The sequence below is a fragment of the Lagopus muta genome, chromosome 4 (assembly GCF_023343835.1).
Source record: "Lagopus muta isolate bLagMut1 chromosome 4, bLagMut1 primary, whole genome shotgun sequence".
NCBI classification, from domain to species: Eukaryota; Metazoa; Chordata; class Aves; order Galliformes; family Phasianidae; genus Lagopus; species Lagopus muta.
The window spans coordinates 58,823,121-58,847,306 of NC_064436.1; the positions used below are offsets into that span (position 1 = coordinate 58,823,121).

The 24,186-nt window shown below is 40.0% G+C and overlaps 1 protein-coding gene across 3 annotated transcripts in view; it reads right to left on the bottom strand.

The window, feature by feature from the left end:
* STX18 (syntaxin 18) overlaps nt 1-24,186 on the bottom strand; it is a 152,745-nt gene that overhangs the window by 49,470 nt on the left and 79,089 nt on the right. Inside the window, exon 1 of one of the 3 annotated variants that reach the window (XM_048942151.1) lies at nt 9,716-9,739. The exons of 1 other annotated variant lie outside the window; for it this stretch is intronic. Coding sequence is in view for 1 of the 2 variants with exons in the window: in XM_048942149.1 (XP_048798106.1) it covers nt 1,994-2,155 (162 nt within the window). In the remaining variant the exon portion in view is untranslated. Of the gene's footprint in view, nt 1-1,993; nt 2,214-9,715; nt 9,740-24,186 lie in introns of those variants that run through there. One more of the 3 variants, XM_048942149.1, reaches the window with a different exon arrangement.

Consider the following 24,186-nt stretch of genomic DNA (forward strand, 5'->3'; position numbering starts at 1 on the left):
CATTAGTTGCTCTCAGGCTGGTAGGCACCATATTTTTCTCCTCCGTTTGGAGTATTTTGAATATTTCTTGTTCTTTTAAAACTCAGATGTAATTCACTATGTTCTGAAACCACTAACTTGAACGTGGAGATTTTCCCTTCTCATTACAGAGGATGAAACAGAGCAACCAAACATATCCTTGATGTGAATACGGGCCTATTATACCAACTAAAAAAATAAAATAAAAAAGAATTGATCATTCTATAGAATACGCGTAAAGAAGTTATATGAAGAACAGATGTTGTATCCCCATGAATCTGGCATTCCTATGCGTTCAACAGCTTCAATCACAGACATTCGATCATTCTGAAATTTTGCATTTAAAGGCTCAGAAACAATTAACCTTTCAAATTCTCCCTTCTCAAGGACATGATTTCAGATACGTCTGGTATTGCTTTTGAAGAATTTAAGTTGTAACACATAATTTTTTAGTCTGTTTGCAAGAACATTAAAAAAGCAGATCATCTCCCTAGCAAAACAAAAGTAATAATTCATGGTTGGAATCAAGCCCATTGTGAGATTCTGCTTTGCCACTGATTTTATTCCTCTTAATAAGCTGTATCAACCCTAATTCCATTTCTGTAATGCATATTGAACAGTCAGCAGTGATTAAATATTCTCATCCCTACAGTATTTTCAAATAATATATTTGACAGATGATCTTCCTAATAGCTTGTACTTGCCATAAAAAGTAAAGGAGAAGGCTTAAATAGTAAGATTTCCTAAGACAGAAAGACATTCATATGCCAGAGACATTCCAAAGCTGACAATGATATAAAAATATCCAGATCAGTTGGTTTAAGGCTATGGTAAAGCTGAGAACAAGTGTCACACAAACTGGGACTATGTAATATCTGTACCGGTATCAAATCAGGTACCAAAACCAAGTTATCATGTAAGTCTGTAAAAGTGTGATTTAATATCCATGCATCCTGAATTTAAAGTAGTTATGCCAAAGTAAAGGTCCAAGGACCAAAAAATAAAAAAATACATAGCTTTTGTTTTCGTTGACCAAAAAGCACTAATACACACACAGTAAATTCTAACAGCATTCTATAAATGTGAGACAGTGGAAAGTCCATCACTGCATCATTGCCTTCTTGAGGACCAAAAGTTCCTGTCATCCTTTGCCCAGCCCTACACTGGCACATGTGTTCTGGAAGTCTGTTTCCTCATAGAGCATGTTGAGCAGGCTGTTTCTCCCAGCTTTTCCAAATCACAGAATGGCTTAGCTCGGAAGAGACCTTAAAGATCACCCAGCTCCAATCCTCCTGCCATGGGCAGGGCTGCCGCTCACTGGATCAGGCTGCCCAGAGCCCAGTCAACCTGGCCTTGAACGCCTCCAAGGTGTGTCCTAGTGCCCGATTAAGGGCATCACTCACACCGTGCTCCGGCGTCACTTTCCCCCCACACCTTTTGCTCAGTATGGAGGCAAAGAATCTGCAACAAGTTTACAATCATACTCAGTAATATTATTAACGCTGGTCAGCCTCCAGCCCAGCAATTCCTTAGCTTTTCAGCGCTTGTCTCTCCAGCTACAACGCCCTAGTTTACTCGCAGTTCATACGGACCCAGCGTTTGACAGCCATACCGTGCGACACAAGGAACAAACGAGCAATAAGGAACGACCCAGCACTACAAAGACTCGCCCGCTCGTCCCGCAGGCGACCTACGTGGCAGCCCGCAGCAGCACAGCAGAGCTCGGCGGCACCGAGCCCCAGCCCGGCGAAACGGAGGCTCGGTGGGGGGGTGGGGCTGGGAGCCCTCCGGCCGCCACATCAGCGCCGGCTCCCGGCCCACATCCGCTGCGGACGGCGCTGCCTCGGGGCGCTCTGCGGGACTTCAGGAGCCACCCGCTCGCCCCGGCTCCCCGGAGAGGGCTGAGGGCTGCGGGCTGCCGGCTGCCCGCCGCCCCGCCGCCCCCCCGCCCCGGCCGCCCGCTGCCCGCACTCACCACCTCCCGTGCCCGCCCGGTGAAGTCGCTCCTGGAGCGGGCAGCGCTGCGCTTGAGCAGCTCATCCCGGGCGCTGTCGCCGGCCGCCACTCCCAACGCCTTGTTGCGGGTCTTCACCGTCTTCACGCTGGCTTTGAAGAGCAAGGTGATGTCTACCGCCATGGCGGCCGGTCCGGCCCCGTCAGCCGGTGCCTCCGCGCAGTGCCTTCCCCGAGCAACGCGGCCCCGCGCAGCGCGTTCCGTTCTGCCGGCGGCAGCGGGGCGTGCGCCGGTAAGGGAGCTGCGGGGAGCTGCTGTGCGGGGCTCCTGCGCTGCTGCCTCCCATCGCAGAGCGAAAGCTTGCAGAATAAAACGTATATTCCAGAGAAACTCTGGATCACCGAGCTCTGGTGTCGCGGCAGGTGTCACCAGGTGGTGCTGTTAGACAGAGTCATCCAAGCTGTCAGCCTGAGAATTCAGTCTCGGAAAGAAGAGTTAATTAAGGCTGATTAATGGGTTTCACCAGATTTGCACCGGGGATTGGTGCTGCTGTGAGATTTCCAGAGGAAATGACCATACTTGTATTATATTGATTATTGGTTATTTTATAGAATCATAGAATCATTAAAGTCAGAAAGGACCCTTAAAGGCCATCTAGTCCAGCAATAGTTCTAGTTCTGCAATGAACAGGAACACCTACAGCTCTATTGGATTGCTCAGAGCCTGGTCCAGCCTGAGCTTGAGTGTCTCCAGAAACAGGGCAACCACCACCTCTCTGGGCAACCTCTGCCAGTTCCTGACCACCCTCACTGTAGGAGACTTTTCCCTTGTACCCAATCTAAATCTCTCTTATTTTAGTTTGAAATAATTTCCTCTTGTTCTTTTACAACAGATGCTGTGAAAGAGTCTGTCTCCTTTCTTACAGCCCTCCTTTAGATGCTTAAAGGCCACTACCTTTTATTATTATTAAATTAAAAATAAAAGCCTTCTCTTCTCCAGGCTGAAGAGCCTCAGCTTTCTCAGCCTGTGCTTGTAGGAGAGGCATTCCATCCCTTGGAGCACTTTTGTAGCCCACTTCTGGACACACTCCAATAGGTCCACATCTCTCTTGTGCTGAGGACTCCACATCTGGATGCAGTATCCAAGTGAGGTCTCAGCAGTGTAGAGGACCTCTGCTGGCCACACTTCTATTCATGCAGCCCAGGATACAGTTGGCTTTCTGGGCTGCAAGGGCAAATTGCTTACTCATGTCTGGTTTCCCATCCTCCAGGACCCTCATGTCCTTTTCAACAGGGCTGTGTTTAATTCTTTTGTCCTCCAGCCTGCATTAATAGTGGGGTTGCCACAATCCAGGTGCAAGACCTTGCACTTGGATTCGTTGAGCCACATGAGGTTCATGCTCATGTCTTTCTAGGTCTCTCTGGAGAACTGTGTTTCTTCTTGAACACGATAGAAGACTTCAATACACCTGCAATGCGTAACAGTTATTTCTATGGCAGGATGCTGTCTGTTAAGGCCCTTGAGATCTGCTGCCATCCCACACTTGGACAGCATCACTTGTACCCCAAGAACAAACCCTGAAGGGAGCTACAATGCACAGCTATTGCTGATTTAACTGAATCAGAAGAAAACTTTCTGAAATACTCTTTGCTATTATTTTTATTCTGGCAATTTCATTACCATGTTCTGTGCAGGAGAAAAGTGACCAGAAAGGAAATTGTGTGGCACAGTGGTGAAAACTTCTGACCAAATAACTAGTGGTGGTGGTGTGTGTATGCTCTGGGATCCTGTAGGCACTGCATGATTTTAACTGCTCTCACTGATTCAAAGTAAGCTCCCCGAAGCACTCCCCAAAGAAAAAAAAATATCAAAATCCTGCCTTTCCCCCATCAATCTGGAACTTAACCAGTTAGTGCTGTTTTCATGTCTGCTTCAGAGCATCAAGACCTCTTCTGCTGATAATTACTACTTTGCTTTCAGTTTACTTCAATCTTAGCAATTGGTTGTAAGTTCCTTCACAGCTATATTGTGATTAGTATTCATTCATACTCTGTTGTTGTTCTATTCTAAATCATGTTCTGTTACACTATGGATATGTATTTCTAATTCATGATCATCCATCATCCATTGGTTATTTCATAGAATCATAGAATCATTGAAGTTGGAAAGGACTTTTAAAGGCCATCTAGTCCAGCTCCCCTGCAATGAACAGGGAACCTACAGCTCCATCAGGTTTAATTAGAAATTCATCAGATTCTAAGCTTCATCTTACCTTCCTGGCTTTAGAAACAACAACTTACCAGTGTCTGTGTTACTCATTCTCTAAAGAAATTTAGGAAATTAAAAATAAAAGGAATACTCCACGCAATTTTGGATGAAAACAGATGAAAACAAACAAAACAAAACAAAAAAAAAACCTTCAGTAAAGTAAATTTCAACAGACATACTGTAGTTTACCTCCCAATTTGCGAAGATTTTTACTCACTGAACCACAATGAGTACTGTGAATATTCCCACTGAGGTCGATGGAGACACAAGTGGTGCACACAGTTAAGTACATAATACTTTTATCAGATCAGGACCTTGGCTCCAAATCCTTTGGAGACATGATTGTGTCTTTATTGCTAGTTTTATTTGTGCTTATTTATTTGTGTTTATGTCCACAAATGTGTGGTACATGTGTGACCAGTAGTTACTGAAAACCCCAAAGCAGTAATAGGAGTATTAGACAACCAGTTTTGAACCTCAGCACTTCTAGAGCTCCCATTCAGGCACAAGGAAATAAGTAGAGACACATTTTACAAGAAACACAGTATTAAAATTCCAAGTAGCTGATCTCATCTCTCTGAAATGGACTGAACAGTTGATCTGGTAAAGGCAAAAGTTTAAAATACCTTTTCAATGTGAAAGAAGCTTGCCCTCAAATGGTCTAACTCATTAGGTATATAATACCCAGGCCTCTGTTATAGAGATAAATAGATAGCTTTGAAGATTGCAATTACTTTAAAATCAGTTGCTAAGAAGTGGTGCCCACTGCTTTTATTTGAACTTGATCCTTGCTTCCTGTATACAGTAACTACATCTACTCAGTAGTTATTTGCACTTCCACAACCACCTTGTTTTGAAAGTTTAAATCTTGCTTTGGAGCAGATAGATTTCAGCAGTACATGCTAGAGCTTCCTGTAATTGCTAAAAAGCTAACTTTGAAATTTAAGATTTTAAGATTGGAGTAAAATTCCAAAGCACACACAAAGGGCTACAGTGGCACCTCAATCAATGCAGGTAAATCTGTAAGACCACATGCACTGTGCACCCACTCATGCCGCAGCAGATGTCTGGAAGAGGAAAAATTAGGAGCCTGCAAATTACAACAGTTTTATTTGCAGTCTAAGAACAGCACACTGATCATCAATGTACCTACTTAACTGCTATGTCCAGTAAAATGCCCTGGCAAACCTGCCAGTGAAAAGGAGGCCAAAGCTCTCATACGGTTATCAGTGATTATGCCTATTAAACAGGAACTAGTGGGGTTCATCTCTGCTCGGAGACAGGTAACTCCTCAGTGCATAAATTCTGTCTGTGTAAGATGGAAAATGGATAAAGCTCCTGAACTTCTTCCCTTCAGATGCACTCTGGCTACAGGGTCCTAATTTGGCGCAGACAACAGAAAGCTCTATGCTGTACATTTTATACATTTTATATTTTTTCTGGAATAAAACCAGTAACTTTTTTATGTGATGGCAATGTTACAAACTAAACAAATTACCAAAAGGAAGACAATTTGCTTACATTGCACATTTGCAACTGAGACAAATCAAGAAGGGAGAAACTTTATTTGATGGTCATATAAACTTTGAAGTTGGTAGCATGTATTCTACTGGCTTGAACTCAAAGTAAATATAACAAATTTGTGGATATGTGAAGAAACCTTTGACATTTAAAAGAAGTGGAAGACAGTAGAACCTGCCCAAGGAAAGTATGCCAACTGTATAAAATGGTGAAAAGTTCTCTGGAAACAATGGATGTAAACTGCCAGGCAGTAATACACAAGTATTACCGTCTGCGGCAACAAATATTGACTGCCACAAGCTGGTTCAATTGGCAGTAACCTGAAGGTTCTGTTACTCCTCTTGAAACTAAACCATCACACCAAAATTCACAGACACACACACACAAACAAACAAACAAACAAAACCACCCACATAATCACCCCAAAATTAATAAGGAGCTTAACTCTTAGTGATATCTGAATCTGATTCTAATTATTCATGGAGCACTCAATTTTAGTACGTTTTGGGTGTCAGGACCCAGTAACAGCCCTGCTTGCCCCTATCCAGCCTTCCGTGGGTCTTTTCCCAACCCTGCACATGTCCCAGAAGCCTATTTCATGTCCCCAGGATCATCAGTCGTCAGTCCCTGCCCCAGTGACTCTGAAGGATGTCCATGGACATCCAGCCAGGCCCAAAACAAAGACTCATCCCAGCCTGGCTTCAGATTCCTATCCCTAGGAATGCGGCTGATGAGCTGAGGGTGCCCCAAGCACCCTGCTCCGCTCGCTGTGTGGCACTGGGACAGGCTTTAATTGGCCAGGCCCTGCCCTAAAGATTGTGGTATCTGTCAGTCTCCCCATTACTCAGAAAGCAGCTGGACCCCACTCTGCCCTGATAATTGTGCATCCCAATCTCATCATTATGGCTGTCATAATTAGAACAGATAAAGACAGTAATATCTATGGCAATTATTTCCCACAGCCAGCACATATACCTGGAAAAAGTCAATAGACACAGTGCATTCGTTGTCTTAAATTTTGCTGTAGAGATTTGAGCTTGTTCAGAGCCTCTGGGAGCTATACACTTGTAGAGGAATATATGGCCTACCTCCTTTGAGAACTTTCCATACCCTCACAGATTCTTGCAACCTCTTTGGCTTCTGCAAAGCTCTGCAGGGAAATAGTAAACCTGGCACTTACACAAAGTTCAGTCTGCTGAATTCTGTATGAAACTGCTGCAGAGACTCTCAAAGTCACACTGTTCTTACTTAGTTCCACAGCATTAGTCAACATTTGTCTAAAAGAGCTCTGCCTCTACATCAAGGAATGAGGCAATATGTTGTCTGCCAGGCAAAAAAGGAAGAACAATAGAAATTGAGATTTTTTTTAATAACAAAAAATATACATACAGTAACAAAAGGCATTTTTTCCCACATGTGTAGATAATCATAAAAGATAATGAATCAGCTGGATTACTATTTAATTTTCTTCAGTGAACTGAACTTTGAGGGCAATCACCAGAAATCAGCAAGGTAATACAGAAAGGTTTGCATTGTTACTACCACAAGCGGTTATTTTTATGTGCCTAGAAAATGTGATACTTTGGAGAAATTATGGCATTTGTAAGAATAGGAATTCAAGAATGAGATAAGAAATATATCAAGTTTAGAGGTCAGTGGGAAAACAAAAATGATGTAGATAAGGTTTGTACTCATCAATACAAATATTCCAATAGATGCAAGCTGGGAGCAAATATGATGAAGAGATAGGAGACTGTAAAGCAAACAAGGGACTATAAGTTTTTAGTCCTGGCACAGACAACAGCATATGTCTGGAGAGAGAATTTTAAGAACTGTGAAAATACACGTGACAATAACCCAGTTAACACTGGCTGAGCCCTTTGAACACTCTCTGTGTGGCACTGATGAATATAAGAGTCAGTTTTGGTTAAGCACAGGAATGTCCACATGTTTTAAGCAGAGCTTGGTTTAGTGCCTAGTACATTCACAAATTAGTTTGATGATCATAGTCTTCCCTGAGTAGACAAACCTTTACAAATTGATCAGCAGCCAGCAAAAAGGCATCTCAGCACAAGGTTCTTACAAGTGTAATTTAATGTAGGTAGGGAAGAGAATGAATATCCCCAACAACTACATACGTCTGTCAACATATGAGGCCTCAGAAATTGGATACCATGAATACACAACAGGTTTTCTACACCACTGCCCACCCTATTGGACTCAAGAGAATTTGTTTTGAAAATATATATGCTATCAACATTGTATATGTTGGAGGCTCACATTGCCTCACAGGCTCTGAGATATTGGCAGTGAGCAGAGCTAAAAGTATATATGCAAGAGATCCATTAGAAATTCTCCAAGTAAAGCCCTCTAAGTGATATCAGAAAAAGGTGTAATAAGATTCAAGTTTCAGGAACAATCCTACAGTGAACATCAAAAAGCAGCAGAAACACAGGAGCTCCAAATGATTGGGTATGTAATGATATGACATGACATGACAAAACATAACATGAAATATATATAATATATAGTTCAAATTCAATTTCTCAATATTCATGGATTTAGGAGTTAGACCAACCTAGCTATTCCCTAGAATTCCAACCCCTTAATGAAAATAGAGAAGGAAAACATATGTTATAAAATATTAAGATGAACGTCAGCCATGAAACAAAATACAGTTCTTCCATTGATTTCATGCTAGTAACCTGTAGGGAGGTTGGTGAGGAAGCCCTTACAAGAGGGTGGGTAGAAAAAAAAAGTATAAAACCAGTTTGTTTAAATAACTGCTTTTAAGGATGAAAGAAGAGGAAAAGGAAAGACTGAAGTTATTTACAGATAATGGCATGAGAAAGAATTCTGAAATATAATCAATATTGTAAAATTTTCTCATAAGAAACTCAAATCCTGGTGCATAAGTAACAAACTATAATGATTGGATTTATAGCATTGCAAGCGCTCTAAGTGAAAAAGAAGAAAAATGATACTGAAATTTTCATTTTGTTTCATTTGAAGTCAACTGCAGCAACTATCTTACATGCCAGAGAAACAATACTTTTGCCTGAGTGGTCTCCATGTTTATGGGATCAGAAATAACAATACAACAAATCAAAGACGCTTTCGTCTATGGGATTTGAATCAGGCCCAGCATACGTCACTAGAGATCCTACAAAGTCTTTGCCAGAACCACGAAGAACTGGAGTAATTCCATAGCTCTCTGTTCTGACATTTCTGAGGTTAGGCAATGCCTCACTATCTGTTAAATATCATGCAGATTAGCAGTACAGTGGCTTGTCATCCTGGCTTTCACAATAAGTAAAGCAGCAGTAATGATACCAACTGAATTGACATTATAGTACTCAAAACAAAGTTCTGTTTAATTCTACTACTTATGATTTTAAAATTGTCTGTGTTCTCACAATAGTTGTTGAGTTTTATTACAGCTAAATTCCCTGAATTTTTCATTTACACACAGCACCAGTAAGCACAAGGGAAGGGTAAGAACTGTTCAAGGAGTGCAGAGACTGCAAAGCCCCAGTTTTTTCCTGATTTATTCTGTCAGTAAACAGACTGCAAATTAAACCAGCATAATTAAACCAGGCAGATTAGCACTATGGAAGATAATTTTACTCTCATTTATATCAGCTCAATTTAGCAACTCCACAAAGCCAGAGAAGTAGCATAGAAAATGTAGCATCTGTCGCTATTCTTGTTATCTTGGTAGAAGCAGGAATTAATCTGGATGTAAATGGGTGTCAGGGCCTCATGACATGTTTACAGCCTTCATAGCAGCACTGTATAGAGCTCCCTAAACTGGCTCCAAGCAGACTAGTACATCCACAGTGTACTGGATTCAGTGCCCTGAATGTTTTCTTCTGGAATGTAATCATATCCCCTTAGCCTTTCAGCTTAGGCTTGTACAAAGGCATTATTATTACTACACAGAATGTATTTTACCTGATAGGGTTTTAGAGCCAACTTGTTCTTCTCATGTTGATGACTGAGAGGCAGCATCAGGGCTTTCCTAGTTGTCTGTCTTTTCTGAACGATTAATGTCCAGTTAATAGTAGCATTTTTTCTTGGTAGCCCTTAAGTGGAGGAGAAGAAGATAATTAAAACCCCATAACACTGCCCGTCTAAAAGTTAATGCAGAGTCTTGACTCATTCTCTGGGCACCACTAGAGCCCAGTCTTCTTGGCCCATGGTCTTCTTGTTCATTGCGAAGCACACGTGTGATGGGTGAGATGCAGCTCCTTCTTGCAGCTCGCCGTCTGCTTTGGAGGAGACTTTTAGCTTAGAGGAAGCATCTAGTTTTGAGGCTGCTGATTTTGAGTGGTATGAATGCTACCTTTCTGATCATTGTACTTCATGTGATAAAAATGCAATTTGGCAAAATCCATTGATACAATACTTACTTGAGAACACTGGAGGGAGCTCACAGAAAGAGACAGGAAGAAAAAAGGTGGTAAAAAAGAGAAGTTGTTCTAGTTATGTGAAAATGTATGTGAATATTCACAACTACAGGTTGTCTGCCACTTCAACTGATGAATGAATGTAATAAAGAGGTATTTGTGCTTATATTAAATGCTAGTTTCTTCTCTTTTTACTTATATCCTGGCATCATTGTAACTTTCTATTCTGAACATGCATATTTAGAAAACACCCATAATGGGCATTTTCTTCTTCACTTAAATTGATGTTTATTGGAGTTCTCTTGTTTCTATTCACTTTGCCTCATTCTCTGTAGCCAGATATTTAATCTAAAATGGGCGAGAGGGACTTTGGCAAACTGTAGTTATACATCCCTTAGGAAAATACCATCATCTTCAGTGAACACAATATAATGAGGAGGTGTCCTATTACATAATTGAGGAGGCATTGTCTTTTATATGCTTTCTGGTTCACTTTTCACACTAAATTAATCTTAATAAGCATCTGCTTTGAGTAAAGAGTTTTGTGATATTTCAACCATGACCCCTCTGGAAGTCCAAATGATTTCACTTTACGTTTCAGAGTGGAGTATTCTTTTGAAACATTTCCCTTTACTCTATGATAATCAGTGCGTTAACATGAGCTGATTAATCCCATCAGTCTAATACTGATACCATGGCTCTTGTACCCTTTCTCCAATAACCTCATGGCTGCAAAGTCAATTCAGAGCAATCCTAGAGATTATGTCCTATGGGAGGTCAAACTTGATGATCAGCCTCTGGCTCTACAATCTATAAATCTGTTACTCCAACTAAAAAAAAAAAAATTGCACAATAGGAGTAACTGAAGAAATAAAAGTTGATACTTTTAAGATAGAGCTTGAAATACTTATGAAAAGGATTGCATGAGCTGGCTTCCTGCAATAGCTGGAGCCTGGACTTGGTGGCCCCGCAGTTACTTCCACATCTATTTTACTGTGTTTCAATTGCTCATCAGCTTGCTCTCATTTTTTATATTTGTTTTAAAACAGTTTTCATACAGTTACTAGGATAACAAATTAAAGATGGATTTTCGCCTTTTAAAGAAAGGCTTTCTTTCATTTCAGATGACAGACTGAATTGAGGTCTATGAATAATGCTTGTGTTGACCTGCCAGAATATGTCTTAGCAGCAATGAATTCTCAAATACCCAGGCTGTGCTTATTCATTTTGAATTCAATGAGAGGAAAGGCAATACAGCCCAGGCTGCATTTTAACATATCAGTGGCCATATACTGAGCTTTCATTTAAAAACTGAAAAGACTCTGCAAAAGCCACTATTGATTTTGCATGACTTTTTATAGTCATCTACTTATAATTACACTACCCTGCTGCAGGTATTAAAGAAAATGTTCAAAATTTGCTGCAGTGATCTACAGTTACAGTTCTCTCTTCTGCACCATTAATTTGTAAGACTTGGGAGAGATGCAGCTTGGAGAAGAGCTGGGCTGACTGAATATGGGAAAAGGAGATATTTCCAAGACAAGTAGGAAGTGGGTTTAGTAATTTATTCAGTAGCTCACTGAGAATCTGGACAAACTAAAATCATTGGTAAAATCTAGTCTGGCTCGGAGTGTGTAAACAGAGGTCTAACCATTTCAAAAACAAGCTGCTTTCTTAAAAGTTCATTTCAAATGAGACAGAAAGAGCTTCCAGCTCCTATTAGTCATTAACAATTTCATGGCACTTTTAAATAGGGAAGGATGAGATTGGGAAAAGGGTTGGCCAAATTCCATCTCCAGTAACTGTATTTAACCACCTTCATTTCTTCCTGTGGTGTCCATTAGTGATGGTGTTGTGAGGATTTGCTACCCCTGCTGTGTTTTCTTCCAGGTGCACCTGCCTTTTGCTGGCAGAGGGCTACTTCCTGATTAACTTTTGTTGCCTCGTGGAAGGCTTTATGGGACTCTGCAGATATTTGTGAAACACTTGGAGAACAGTTGAGAAAGAGACACATCCCTGTAAAGTGTCAAACCAATCTCATTCAAAAGTATTTTGTGAAATCAGTTTCTTTTCTTAGGGTTTTATATGCAGGCAACTCTTTCAGACGTGGATTATTTGAATAATGTCTGTACAGAGCTGAGCATCTGAAAACCTCTACAAAGGTACAGTAATACAGATAGAAGATATCAAAATAACAGTAAATCTCCTAAGGTTAGTATCAGTTGGGTGGATTTCAAAGATACATTAAAATCCATTATTGTTTTGTTTTAAAAGCAGTTAGTCAAGCCCCTGCAGCATATCATGTCACATAGTTTTAAACATCCCCACCTGTAATCCAAATTAGGAATCAAGATTACTTGAGTGGACATCAGCTATCATGAACCACCAAAAGCATTTATTCAGTTCATTGTCCCCTTTCATTTCCCACCCATAGCTGCCCACAGTGTGCATGCTTAAACTCACTACTGTAATTCATATGTCAACACTTTCCTATTAACTAATCACAAATTACCAACTTCATTTCTATAGCTCTGAGCACAGGTAGGTTTTCCCTTTGTTCAACACACTTTGGAGCTCAGACAAAGTTCTGAACTATGATTATAAGTGATAAGCTATGCAATGGTAGTGATATTTTGTGCTTGAAAGGGCATATTTAAACTTGCATACTTGTAATTATGCATTTAAATTAGCATGAACTTGTGGCGTGCATATACTCCTATGAATATGTGTATGGAGTTATTCAGTGATATGTTAAAAATGTTTAGTAACTTTCTTACCTAAAAATTAATCCGAAACCCATGAGCTGTCAATGTGCAAGTTAAGAAGACTTTAAAAGAATATTAAACTGTAGGAGAAATATAACTATGGATTAGAATTTCCCTTGAAGAAGAATATTATATCAGTATGGCTGAGATCATCTTCCCTCCTGATTTTCCAGGTAGGAAGGAAGGTGAAATATCACTACAGCTCAAATTTACCTCCCAAAAATGGTAGCACTGTGATCTCTCAGTGGTGTTTCATAGGTAGTTATGAGGGAGTCAGGGCTCTGCTGGGAAAAAGAGCAGAGCCTGACTGCAGGGAAAGCTCTGCGCCCTTCACAGCTGCCATGGGGGATCTGCAGTTTTATGGCAGGGCTGAGAGCACAGCAGTAGGGGACAGGCCCATGGGTTTTGAGCTTTGTGAGTTTAGGTACCTTGGGTACCTGGGTGGTGACTGATAGATAGCCTGAGACCGCAGGCGGACATGAGGAACTGGAGCCCACTGATGAAGTCAACTAAAGTATCCATGTTATCATATTTGTTTTTTTCTTTTTCTTTTTTCTCCCTCCAAATAACCAAACTAACTTCTTATTGTGAATTCAGTTGCAGGCAGCGTTAGGTTGGACTAATAGCTGATACTAATTATAGCAAAGGGCTTGAAAATAAAGGCCCACATGAACACGCAGAGTGTTACTAGGCATCACTTATTAGAGAGCACTACCTCAAAACGAAAGGGAAAATACCATCAGACAACTCTAAAGCCTTTCCAATTGCACCTCTGCTATAGTCTTATGTGAGTTAGAAAAAAAAAAAAAAAGATGAATTATTTCATTCAAATCCAAAAGATTGCACTTTTCTCACTAATTTGAAGATAGGAAGTAAAGCAGATGTAAAGCTGCTAATAATATGTAAATACAGCTCTGGTTTTACTTGAAAGGAGCACAGTGCTGTGGTGTTTTTTTTTCTTTTGTTTGTTTATATATTTTTTTTAATGCAGAAATGCTTTTTATTTCAGTGGGTTTGTTTGGTTTTTAGCACAATTTCTGTTCCTCATGTCATTTCTTTCAGTAATTCCTTTGTCCGACAGGTTTCACAAATAAAATAGTTGGCTGCAAAACATGAAAAACCTCTGACGGTTTCTTATTAAAGCAGTGTCCTGAAGTCCTTGGCCAGCTTTTACCCCTATCTTTCTCTCTCTGGCTCAGTATCTCAGGAAAAAGAAGTGCTGAGAAAGAAGATATGGATTTTAGCATTTGGTCCATGAGTAGTTTGTAAATTGTTAGGTCTGAATTGCTCAAGATGCTAAGCAGCCCATTTATGCATGTCTGTATGTTTCATTTGTGCTTTGAAAACAAAATAGTGTGACCCTACACATTGTGGCTGATTTTTAAACCATGTCCATAGTGAATTATTGTCAAAATTTGGCTAAATTAATACAGAATTATTAAATGAGGACAAGCCTTTTATAGAGCCAGTCATATTAACGTGGTCATAGCTCACTTATTCACTTGCCTGATGTATGACATTTAAACTATTTGGAAAAGAAATGTCCTTACGACGATATAACAGCACCCAGACTGAGGGATCGTAACAAGTGAATTCGTTCGTTCGTTTGTTTGTTTATTTGATGCTGCTTTTTCCAACTTATCTATTCGGTCGCATCGTTGGGCGCAGAACCCCAGTGTAGATCGGACCTCGGATCGTGCTCCTATTAGCAAACCAAACACCGGTTTTGTTTTTGTTGCTGACGTTGTTTGTTTTCATTGCCGTCTGAATGAGCCTTTTATGGCCCCTGCCTTGCCTGGCTGACTGCACCCGATTGTATTTAATTACATTTACTCGGCACTTTCAGCCGCGATCCCCGGCCGTTACCCATCAAGTCCAATCACTATTCTTTAAATCCAATGGCTCAGAATCAGAGAATTTATCTTTTGCACAGTTATTGCCCAAACATCCAGCGTAAACAGGCGGGGCTCCCCGGCCTTGCTCCGGCTGCGCTGATTAAAGGCCGGCAGTAAGATGGATGGAGGCGGTGCGGGCAGCAGGCTCAGCGCCCCGCTGCGCCCCAGTCTCTGCCATTGTGCCGGCCTCTGGGTACCAGACTCGCCGTGGTCCTCCCAGCTCCAAAAGGAAAGCTGGCTTTGTTTGCCCGTAAGCATCTGCAAACTGTTCTGACACATGATCTACCCTCTCAGCAAGGCCACTCATTAGGCTGATTATCACTTCAAAGTTTGTATTATCATCCATCTCTAAAGGCAATTAGGAATGGGTGGCTTTGAGTATCAGACACTGGGTGACACTAAGTGACTCATCTTTATTGATTCTTTTGTGTGCAGAGACAGTGATTGAGATGATAGGATTGCAGCCTACCTGCCCCTTTGACTGGTAAATACTGAAGAAAAACGGTGTGTAATTAACTGACAGTTAATATAGGTTCTGTTTAGCGTTCAGAAAGCACAATAGTGGAAGCTGCCCAAAAGGAACAAAGTAATGAAACTCCTTTGACAAGTTAAACTCTAAAGCCAACTGTGTAATTATCTGACGGTTAACGGGGGGAGGGGAGGACTCGGATCCGTGTTTATGAGACCAAAGGAATTCCTGCCCCTGAACAATAGGGACAGTTACTGACAATAATCATAACAGCTACACCAGATATTTGTTTGTGCAAGCCTGGCTTGCAGGCGAGCTCAGCCCGGTACCCAACCCTGCTCCCGGCCTGTGGGTCAGGGACTCCGCGCCCAGGAAGCCATAGCCTGCTCTTCACGAGGAGACACACAGTGGCAAAAGTTAGCTGTTCTGGCTAGCGTTTACATGTTATGCTGTCCTATGCACAAAGCCTGCACTTTTCCAGAACGGTTATAAATACTCCTTTTAAAGCAGTGGCATCAGCTTTATCCTTAGGTTGGTCAACAGCTACCTTAAGCTGGTCAACAGCAACCTTAAGTTAGTCAACACCAGCCTTAAGATGGTCAATGCAGAGCCACACGTCTTCCACCTTAACACGATGGTTCTTCTCCACCTAGGTGTAATCCCACAGCACAGTGTTCCCTGCAGGAACAGCTTGTCCAGCAGCACTTTGAAATCCACAGTATGGGGATCATAGTAAACCAGGAAGAAAAGGTCATATTCATGTCTTGATGTGAACCATACCATTTGAAAAAGGGTATACACACCTGCTTTCTCCTGGAAGGCACTAAGAAGAAAGCTGCTTGCTTGAAAAGTTCTCAGTGAAGGAGTCTGATCACAGGAATGAGCCTTCTGTGCTGAAGTCTAAAGCAGATGATCAGGTCATGCTGTTGGAAATGGCAACCTATGAACCATCATGGAACTTCAAAAAAGGTTCTCCTAGAGCCTTTGGGATGATATTTTGTGATCTGAGAGAATTTTACTTTTGACTTCAACATGCTGGGAAAGCATGGGATTATTTTTTAATATTGTATGAACTGAGAATGAGTAAGTAATTCCTTACAGTTCTTGTGAACTGAGGGTCTCAAGGCCCATATCAGACTAAATAATCTTGAGAATGTCTCCATAAGATGAGTAAAGAAAAGGGAGTATATCAGCACTGCAGATTTTAAAAAGGTTAGGTACACATAGAATATAAAAAAAGACTAGTAATTCTGCCCAGAGAGCAGTGCTGCATGTTTACTTTTGTCTCCTCGTCCATTGACATCTCACTGACCTTTTTACATACAGCAGAGAAAGACTTGGGGGACGAGTAGAAAGACTTGGGGGACGAGGTTAGGGCTTTTTATTTTGAACTGTCTCTGGCATAAATAATTCCTCTACTGCTGTCACTGATCACTTCTTGTTGGACATGATCATGATAGGAATGAAAATTTATCTGTGGAGTTTGTGGAGCTTGGTGAAGATCTAAGTAAGGAAGAATCAGGATGACTTAGGGAGCTGGAAGATATGGCATGAGAGGAAACATAACCAGATAGAAGATTGGGGTAAACTGGTCATTAAGTCATCAAGGAATGAGTGCCTTGTGGCAGTGCGAGACTGGCAAGACTGTGTACAAAGCTCACATACAAGTCATCATGGGACATAATGAACTGAATGTGACATGGCAAGAAGATCTTTAGATGTGTCAGCAGAGGACTGGACAAAGAGATAGCAAGAGTTACAACTGTGCATGGTCTTTCTGAAGCTGTTGTAGGAGCAGAACATTGTACCAAGCATGGATACTCAGTTCACGAAAATAAAATACAGAAAGGTAGAAGTACAGAAGAGAGCTATAAAGCTCTTTGTGGAGACTGAAGATCTTTATTTATTTAATTTATCTAAATGAAGCTCATGACCCTTTGAAGCCATCCAATTAGCTAGGAAATTTTAGCTATCAAAGAAACATATAACAAGGCTCAGCATCTGGAAACCGAAATGTGACAAATTCAAAGTAAAATTGAATGATGCTTTTTAAAAAAATGGAGCAATTAATCACCGAAAGAGGTTATGTAAGGATGCACTGTTACATAGAAGTGTTGAAGCTTCCTTTTCAGGTTTAAATCAGCAAGCCTGTCTTAAAATAGGCTAGAGAAAGGACCCCTCACGAAGTTATCCAGCCTGTGGAATGAAGAGAGGTGAAATAAATTACTGCGTTTTTCTTCCAGATATGTATCTATGAGGGGCTAAAGTAATGAGGAACTGGAGAGAGTGAGAAGTGCAAGGTCCTCTACTAGGAGCTTGCAGATGCTGCTGAAGCACAACAGAACTCCAGTCCTGGCTCTGCTGCTGCTGACGTGCTGTGTCTTTGGCAAGTCGAGATGTCCTGTGAGGTTTGTAATTCCCCAGGCTTTCTTTGATTACTTTATCTACTCAAAGTAAAGTCATAAGATAGTACTGCTTCTGAACAAAACAGAGTCCAAATCTCAGACACAGGTATTATTGCATACAAAAACAGAACACCAACAAAAGACTTTAACATGCTGGTTCCTCCCTTCCAAATCACATCCGAGGCCTCAGGCTTCTGGAGTTGCAAAGCAAGATTGATTTCAAAGACTTGCACTGATACAACAGTAAAATGAATCAGTATGAGAAATGTATGGTAGAACAGAAAGTAATAGCAGCCACTGGAAGAATTGTCAGCAGGTAACAGTGTAACAAAAGGAGCTAACTACGCTAGCTGTAATTGTGTTAGATCCTTTCATTCTTCCCGTGACATTTTCTTACATTACGATAATAAGAGACATTTCAAATTCACATGAGCTAAAGAATTTCCTTTGGACATGCTATTATAGCTGCCCTCTACCAGAAACTACTCTGAAAAGTCAGACAAAAGGAAGAGGAAACTTCAAACATAATGTTTGCTAATTCATTTTGTCCTCTGCTGCTCATTCGTAACAACCATTCTACTTTCCCTGTCTTTCACTTTTACCTTCTTCCCAATTTAATCTGATCCAAACAAATTATACATGAAAAGTCATTTTCCTTTAGGTCTTGTTCACTGAGATACTTAGCAAACAATCGACTGACAAACAAGATAAGAACAGTAAAAGAAAGATAAGCTTTTGTTTAGATAGTGCAATCACAGATAAAGACCTAGGTAGGCCTGCACACACTCAATAGCCAGAGATACTATCTGTTAAGCTGTGGTACTGTGGTTACTTCCAATGTATTTATTTGCAGTATGTACTCATAAAGGCTAATTTACATTAGGATTACTTTATAAATTAATTTTAAGTGAACACAATCCAAATTGCTTTTTCAATTCTCATTTTGGCTGAAGTTGAATGAAGAAGTCTGCAAAATAATTTATTTGCTTTTGAACCTTTGTATTTTTAGTTTGGATAGAAGAAAAAAAGGTCCCTTGAATTTACAAATTACAAGAAGAGGAAATAGAAAAGAAGAAAAAAAATGTGGAAGTTACAATATTGGAATCCCTTTTTTAATTATGATTTAGTTTTATTAATGGTGTTGGGAGACCTTATATCGTGACTAAATGTGAAGTACTGGTCTTATGGATGAAAACATTTCCACAAGAGTTGTACTGTACTTTTAAGTCAAATACTTCAAAACTCTTTATGAACACAAGCAAAATAAGCATCATAGCTTTCCTGTGGAGTAGGAGGAAAGATTAAGCCATCCTTATGGATGGCAAACTGAGTTACAAAGTGACCCAGTGACTTACCCACGGTTAAGCAGCAGGTCCAGCAGGGTGGGTAAGGAAACCTGACCTCTTGACACATACCTCTATTCCCTAACCACAGGACCTATACTTCTTCCATACCAGTCAATGTAAAGTAACGTCTCTGGATGAGGCCCACAGAAAATTGAAGACTCTGGAGGAATTCAGCACTTCTCACCAGCACTGTGCCCACACCATTATTTTTGAAAAGCATGCTTCTGCTTAAAGTACACTGAAAAGTACAGAGATTTATTTATTCTCTGCATGGGAAAATGTGCGTGTACACTTAACATACAATCAAATACTTAATTGGATGAATGTGAAATTTTCAAGCAAGTTTTGCTGAGAAAATACATTTAAATGTTGCTTTACTGAACACACAGTAGAGATCAGCGTGAAATGTTGGATTTTGTGTATTCCTACAAATACAGTTTCAAATGATATTTAAATATGGGCCTAAGGGTTATTATTTTTTTTGAATAAGTGATTGAGAACTTGAACCTACAGTTTCTCCATGTCACAGAAAGGACCTCCTGTTGGGATGTCTTTGTGTATCTGAGGAGACATTTATTTCCTTTAGTTTATGTCATACTAAGCTTTAAACCACCATTTATACAATCATCACTGTACTATGACAAACTGAAATTTCCTACAGACAATCTAACGAGTAAAAATATACATTCCAAGAGCTGTACTGATTGAAGCCTTATGCTAACTGCAGACACTTCACAATTACTGGGACACTACTAGCTAGTGCACTGTCTGTGGGCACTGTCTGTGTTTTAAAGACATGTTTTAAAGAAGTATGGAAAGAGATGTTGCTCTTACACCTGTCCAGAAGATCAAAGAAGAAGGAGACATAAAAATTTCCCAATGTCTCATGCAATAAAACTCAAGGACACTAATGTGGAATTTGGTAGTGCTGAGGAGCAGATGGGTGTAACTGATCAGTGTAACTGGAAGAACGGTGAAGTGGGAAGGTTTCAATATAACATAGGAACAGAGATGAAAGGAAAAGGAAAGGTTTCTGGAGTCCTAAGAGGAAAAAGCTGTGAATTTTATTCCCTAAAATCAGAGTAATTAATGAAAGGATTCAGGGTGCCTGTGGTGGTCACTGCGGTCACTGTGGTGAGTAATGACCACAACAGCAATGTTTTGAATAAGCAGATCTGCAGAGCAAACTGTCATAGCTGAGACTGGAAGCAGGGGAACTGGGGGCAAAAGGATGAATATTAGAAAGGTGAAACATCAGCTAACACTGGGAAGCAAGCAGTAATGCAGCTTGACTTGGATTGAAGAGCAGAGATGAACTGAGGAAGAAATGAGATTTGAAAGGAAAGAAAATCATCCTTAAATCAGATCTCGATTTGACTTTGGGTTTCAAACATCCTTTATGCTGGAGTTTTGGCTCAGCTTGAAAGGGTGGAGTCATTCAAGACTGGGTTCAGATTTCAGACACACTAAAGATGCAAGGTTTTGGTTTGACACCATCTTAAAATAAAACCCCATATAAAACAGCTTGGCGTTAGGTCTACATAGAGGCCAAAATTTGGATTATTATGGTGATTGATATTTGTTTGGGAGTCAAATTTGTTCTGCATGAAAAAGCCAGGGAAAGGGTTCCTCTTCTCTGATTCACTGAACAGAAGGTAATTGAAAGATCTCTTTATGGCAGGATTTACGACCCCTGAGCCTAGTCGTTTTGAACTAAATAATAATGCATTTGCATCGTAAGTGTATCTAATTTGAATTTCGCTTCCTGCCTAAACACTTTGAAAAGATGCATGCCTTGAGGTATCTGCCTGAATAAAATTCCTGTGGAATTGAGGCTAACAAATAAAGTATGTCGTGGTGTGTTAGAATCTGCTCTGCCCTGGAGAATAGCTCCCCTGATAAACTGTCTGATTTATAATGACAACTGCTCCCACTGTTATATACAAGTATACCTTACAGTAATGGGGAATTAAAGAGGCTTTCATGTGAACCAAATATTTAGCTTTGAAGTCAGTGGGAGCTGAGGGAGCTCAGCACCTCACAGGATTAGTCCCTTGGAAATTAACCTTTTCACCTTACTACAGAGGAAGTATGACATTTTGAGGAGGATTTTTAATAGTGTGAGTGTGGAAGTGCACCGAATAACAGGCAGGGTAAGAATGCGTAACAGTGAGTGACCTTCTGCTGTAAGAAACACTGAGGTGACCTTATAAGACTACCTAACATTCTCAGCACCTTTAACACTTAGATAGAACCCGTGTGCAGAGAATGTAACCTGTGGTCTTTTGTTATAACCTTGGTCATAGCATACGTGCCTCAGAAAGGGACTTTGTGCTTTGAGTTGCTGTGTTAACTAACCCATCAGCACTGCATTAGCTGCTCAGAAGTGATAGCAGTTTATATATTTTCCTGTGAGAGACTTTCCATCTGCTTTTTACCTTCTGTTCACTGTTGGAAGAAACAAAAGAAACCATGAAAATCCAAATTGTTCAAAGTTTCTTGGCAAAAAAATGGGCTCATTTTTTTTCCCAGGTATTCTTTTGTTGATGCTGATATTAAAAGTGACTTAAATTAGTTGTTGTGAAGCAAACAGAATCTGCTATTGAGGAAAAAGACAAACTGTTTATAATTAGTTCTGGCAGCTGGAGGATGGCACTCCTGCTGTTTCTGCTGCTGGCACTGTAAAGGACATCATGTTACAATGCCTGAATTATCTGAGGTCAGCTCTTGCAACACACCCAAATTGATACCAATTATTAATTAATTAGTATCATTATGGGACTGCCTTAAGGGCCCTATGAAGCCCCTTGAGGCAAATAAAGTGACTAAAAAATAAAAGGAAGTAGAATGGGTTAGTGATGAGTAAAAAAGGTAATTCTAAGGACAACCTCATATGGGTCTAATCTTGTAAGGTACCTAATGATTCCCAGCTGATCTCAAATGCTCTCATGATTTCCAAGTGCATTTGAGTTCCAAGAAAATATAAATCGACTGTTGCAGGAGAAATATCAGGAGACTTAGCACCTTATAAGTTGTTTCCTTTCTGGGGAGTTTAACAATAAACAATGTATTCAGAGATGAGATTCTGAGTGATGTTTTTAAGCAGCTGGACTAACACTTTGAAGGAAAATTTGGCAAACTCTGTGTATTTCAGTGGATTTAATGAGAACTTTGATTTCAGTAAGAGCTTTGGATACTGAAGTTAGCCAAAACGTATATGTCTAACATGAAAGCAAATGTGGGTTCTAGCAAAGCAGCTACTGCGGAAAGCAGTAGTAATCTGTTGCTTTTCAGGAGACTATTTTTTTAGTGTTATGAAGTATTTTACATTCATTATGCTGGTTTCTCCTTAAAGGTATGGACACTAACACTTTCAATTCAAGTATTTGTGAGAATTCTCTTAAAATTTCAATGACAAAAAAAATCAGTTTCACAAGTATTTTAGCTATACAAGCATTTATAAAGCATTTAAGTGCTGCAGGTATAAATGAAAGCTGAATAAGACTAATAAGCAATTTATATCTATGACCTACACATGTACATAAGACTAATATTTCCATTTCCTTCATGAAGTTAAAGTGTTGAGTTTGTAATGTGTTGATGACAACACAATCTCAGTTTCTATTTCTTCTGCTACGTGTGAGGTGAAGTCAGCCAATACTCTTCTAGTTTTACATTTGGCAACTATTGCATCTCTCCTGAAAATAAGAAGTGCTAATGCACTTTTTTTGTGATTAAATTTTCTCTATTTAAATGTTATTTTCCTATTTTATATTTATTACATCTGTCTTCACTTGCTTTTGCTTTGAAGGATTCATATACAATAATTCAGGAGATGATGAAGTCCAAATACTAAATAGGTTTATAGCTAACATTTTGTCACCTGTCTTCTGAAATGAGATCAAGAACTCAGTACTGCAAAGCCTCCCATGCAATTCAAGAGTTAAATTACTTTAAAAAGGATTTAAAAGAACAAATGTAATTAGAGAAGAAGAAAGATGTAGCTCATTAACTGGAAACACAAAGGTGATTACAGTTTAAGAATGAGAGAGACAGGGAGTCTGTAATTCCACTTAAGTACTACTTTAGGAACCTAAGTCCATATTCATGGACAAACATCACCATCAACATACACTGCACCATCAACATACACTTGTGCACAAACAAATGTGAATCTGATGCACATGCCTTTTGCTGTGAGATGTGTTTGGGCAGGATAAAGGCTGTGCAAGGTGCATCACACTGCAGTAACTGTTTTTCCCGGAACTTTTTCAGAAGTCTCTAGTCATTGTAAAGTGTTAATTATAAAATGTCTAAAAATATGGGACTGGAGAAAACTTTGTGGCTGTTATAATATATTGATCACATGTTCCCTCTATATAGAAAAGTGTTCTTGATAAAAACATCTATCAGAGGAAGCAGAGGAAGCAGCCTTGATATACATTTATAAGGAATGACTAGATGGTTTTTCAGCTCAAATAAAAGACACATCTATCTTTAAGGGATAAACAACCTGGATTTTATCTTGAAAGTATTTTGTGTTCTTGGCTGAAAGAACCAGATGTTTGTAACTCTTACGTTTTTCTGCGAAAGTCATTACTTGAATATCATGGGACCAGAGTTCCAGAAAAGTTCAGCACTCAGCTAGACAGGTAAGAGAGATTTATAGTTCCAAAGTGTTGGCACATACCAGATCCCAGGGGATCCAGTTCATGGGGAGGGATTTTCTTCTTTCAAGAGGGGCTGGTGTCTTGAAAAGCAACCACTTAATTTGTCACAAGAGGAGTTTGTGTCTTCTGGAAACATTTCCTACGGCCTCCAATATTACGTTTGGGAATATGGAATTAAGAAGTCAAAGCAATCTGGTAGGTAACTGTAATTTCTGCATTGATCTCTGCTTCTTGCTTGTTTTGCCACAAAAGCTCAATGATAGGTCTATGCTGTTCTGCCCTAGATATTTTCCAGAAACACTTCTGAGAAATAGGGGAGCATAAATAAGACAGAAGAGCTAATCTCAGATGCAGCTGATTTAATCCACATATGTTCATTATTGTTTCAGAACAACTATCTCAGTGAGGCCTTTAAAAATACATTGCTGCTAGCATATATAATTGCTGCAATTGTATTTCAAGTCCA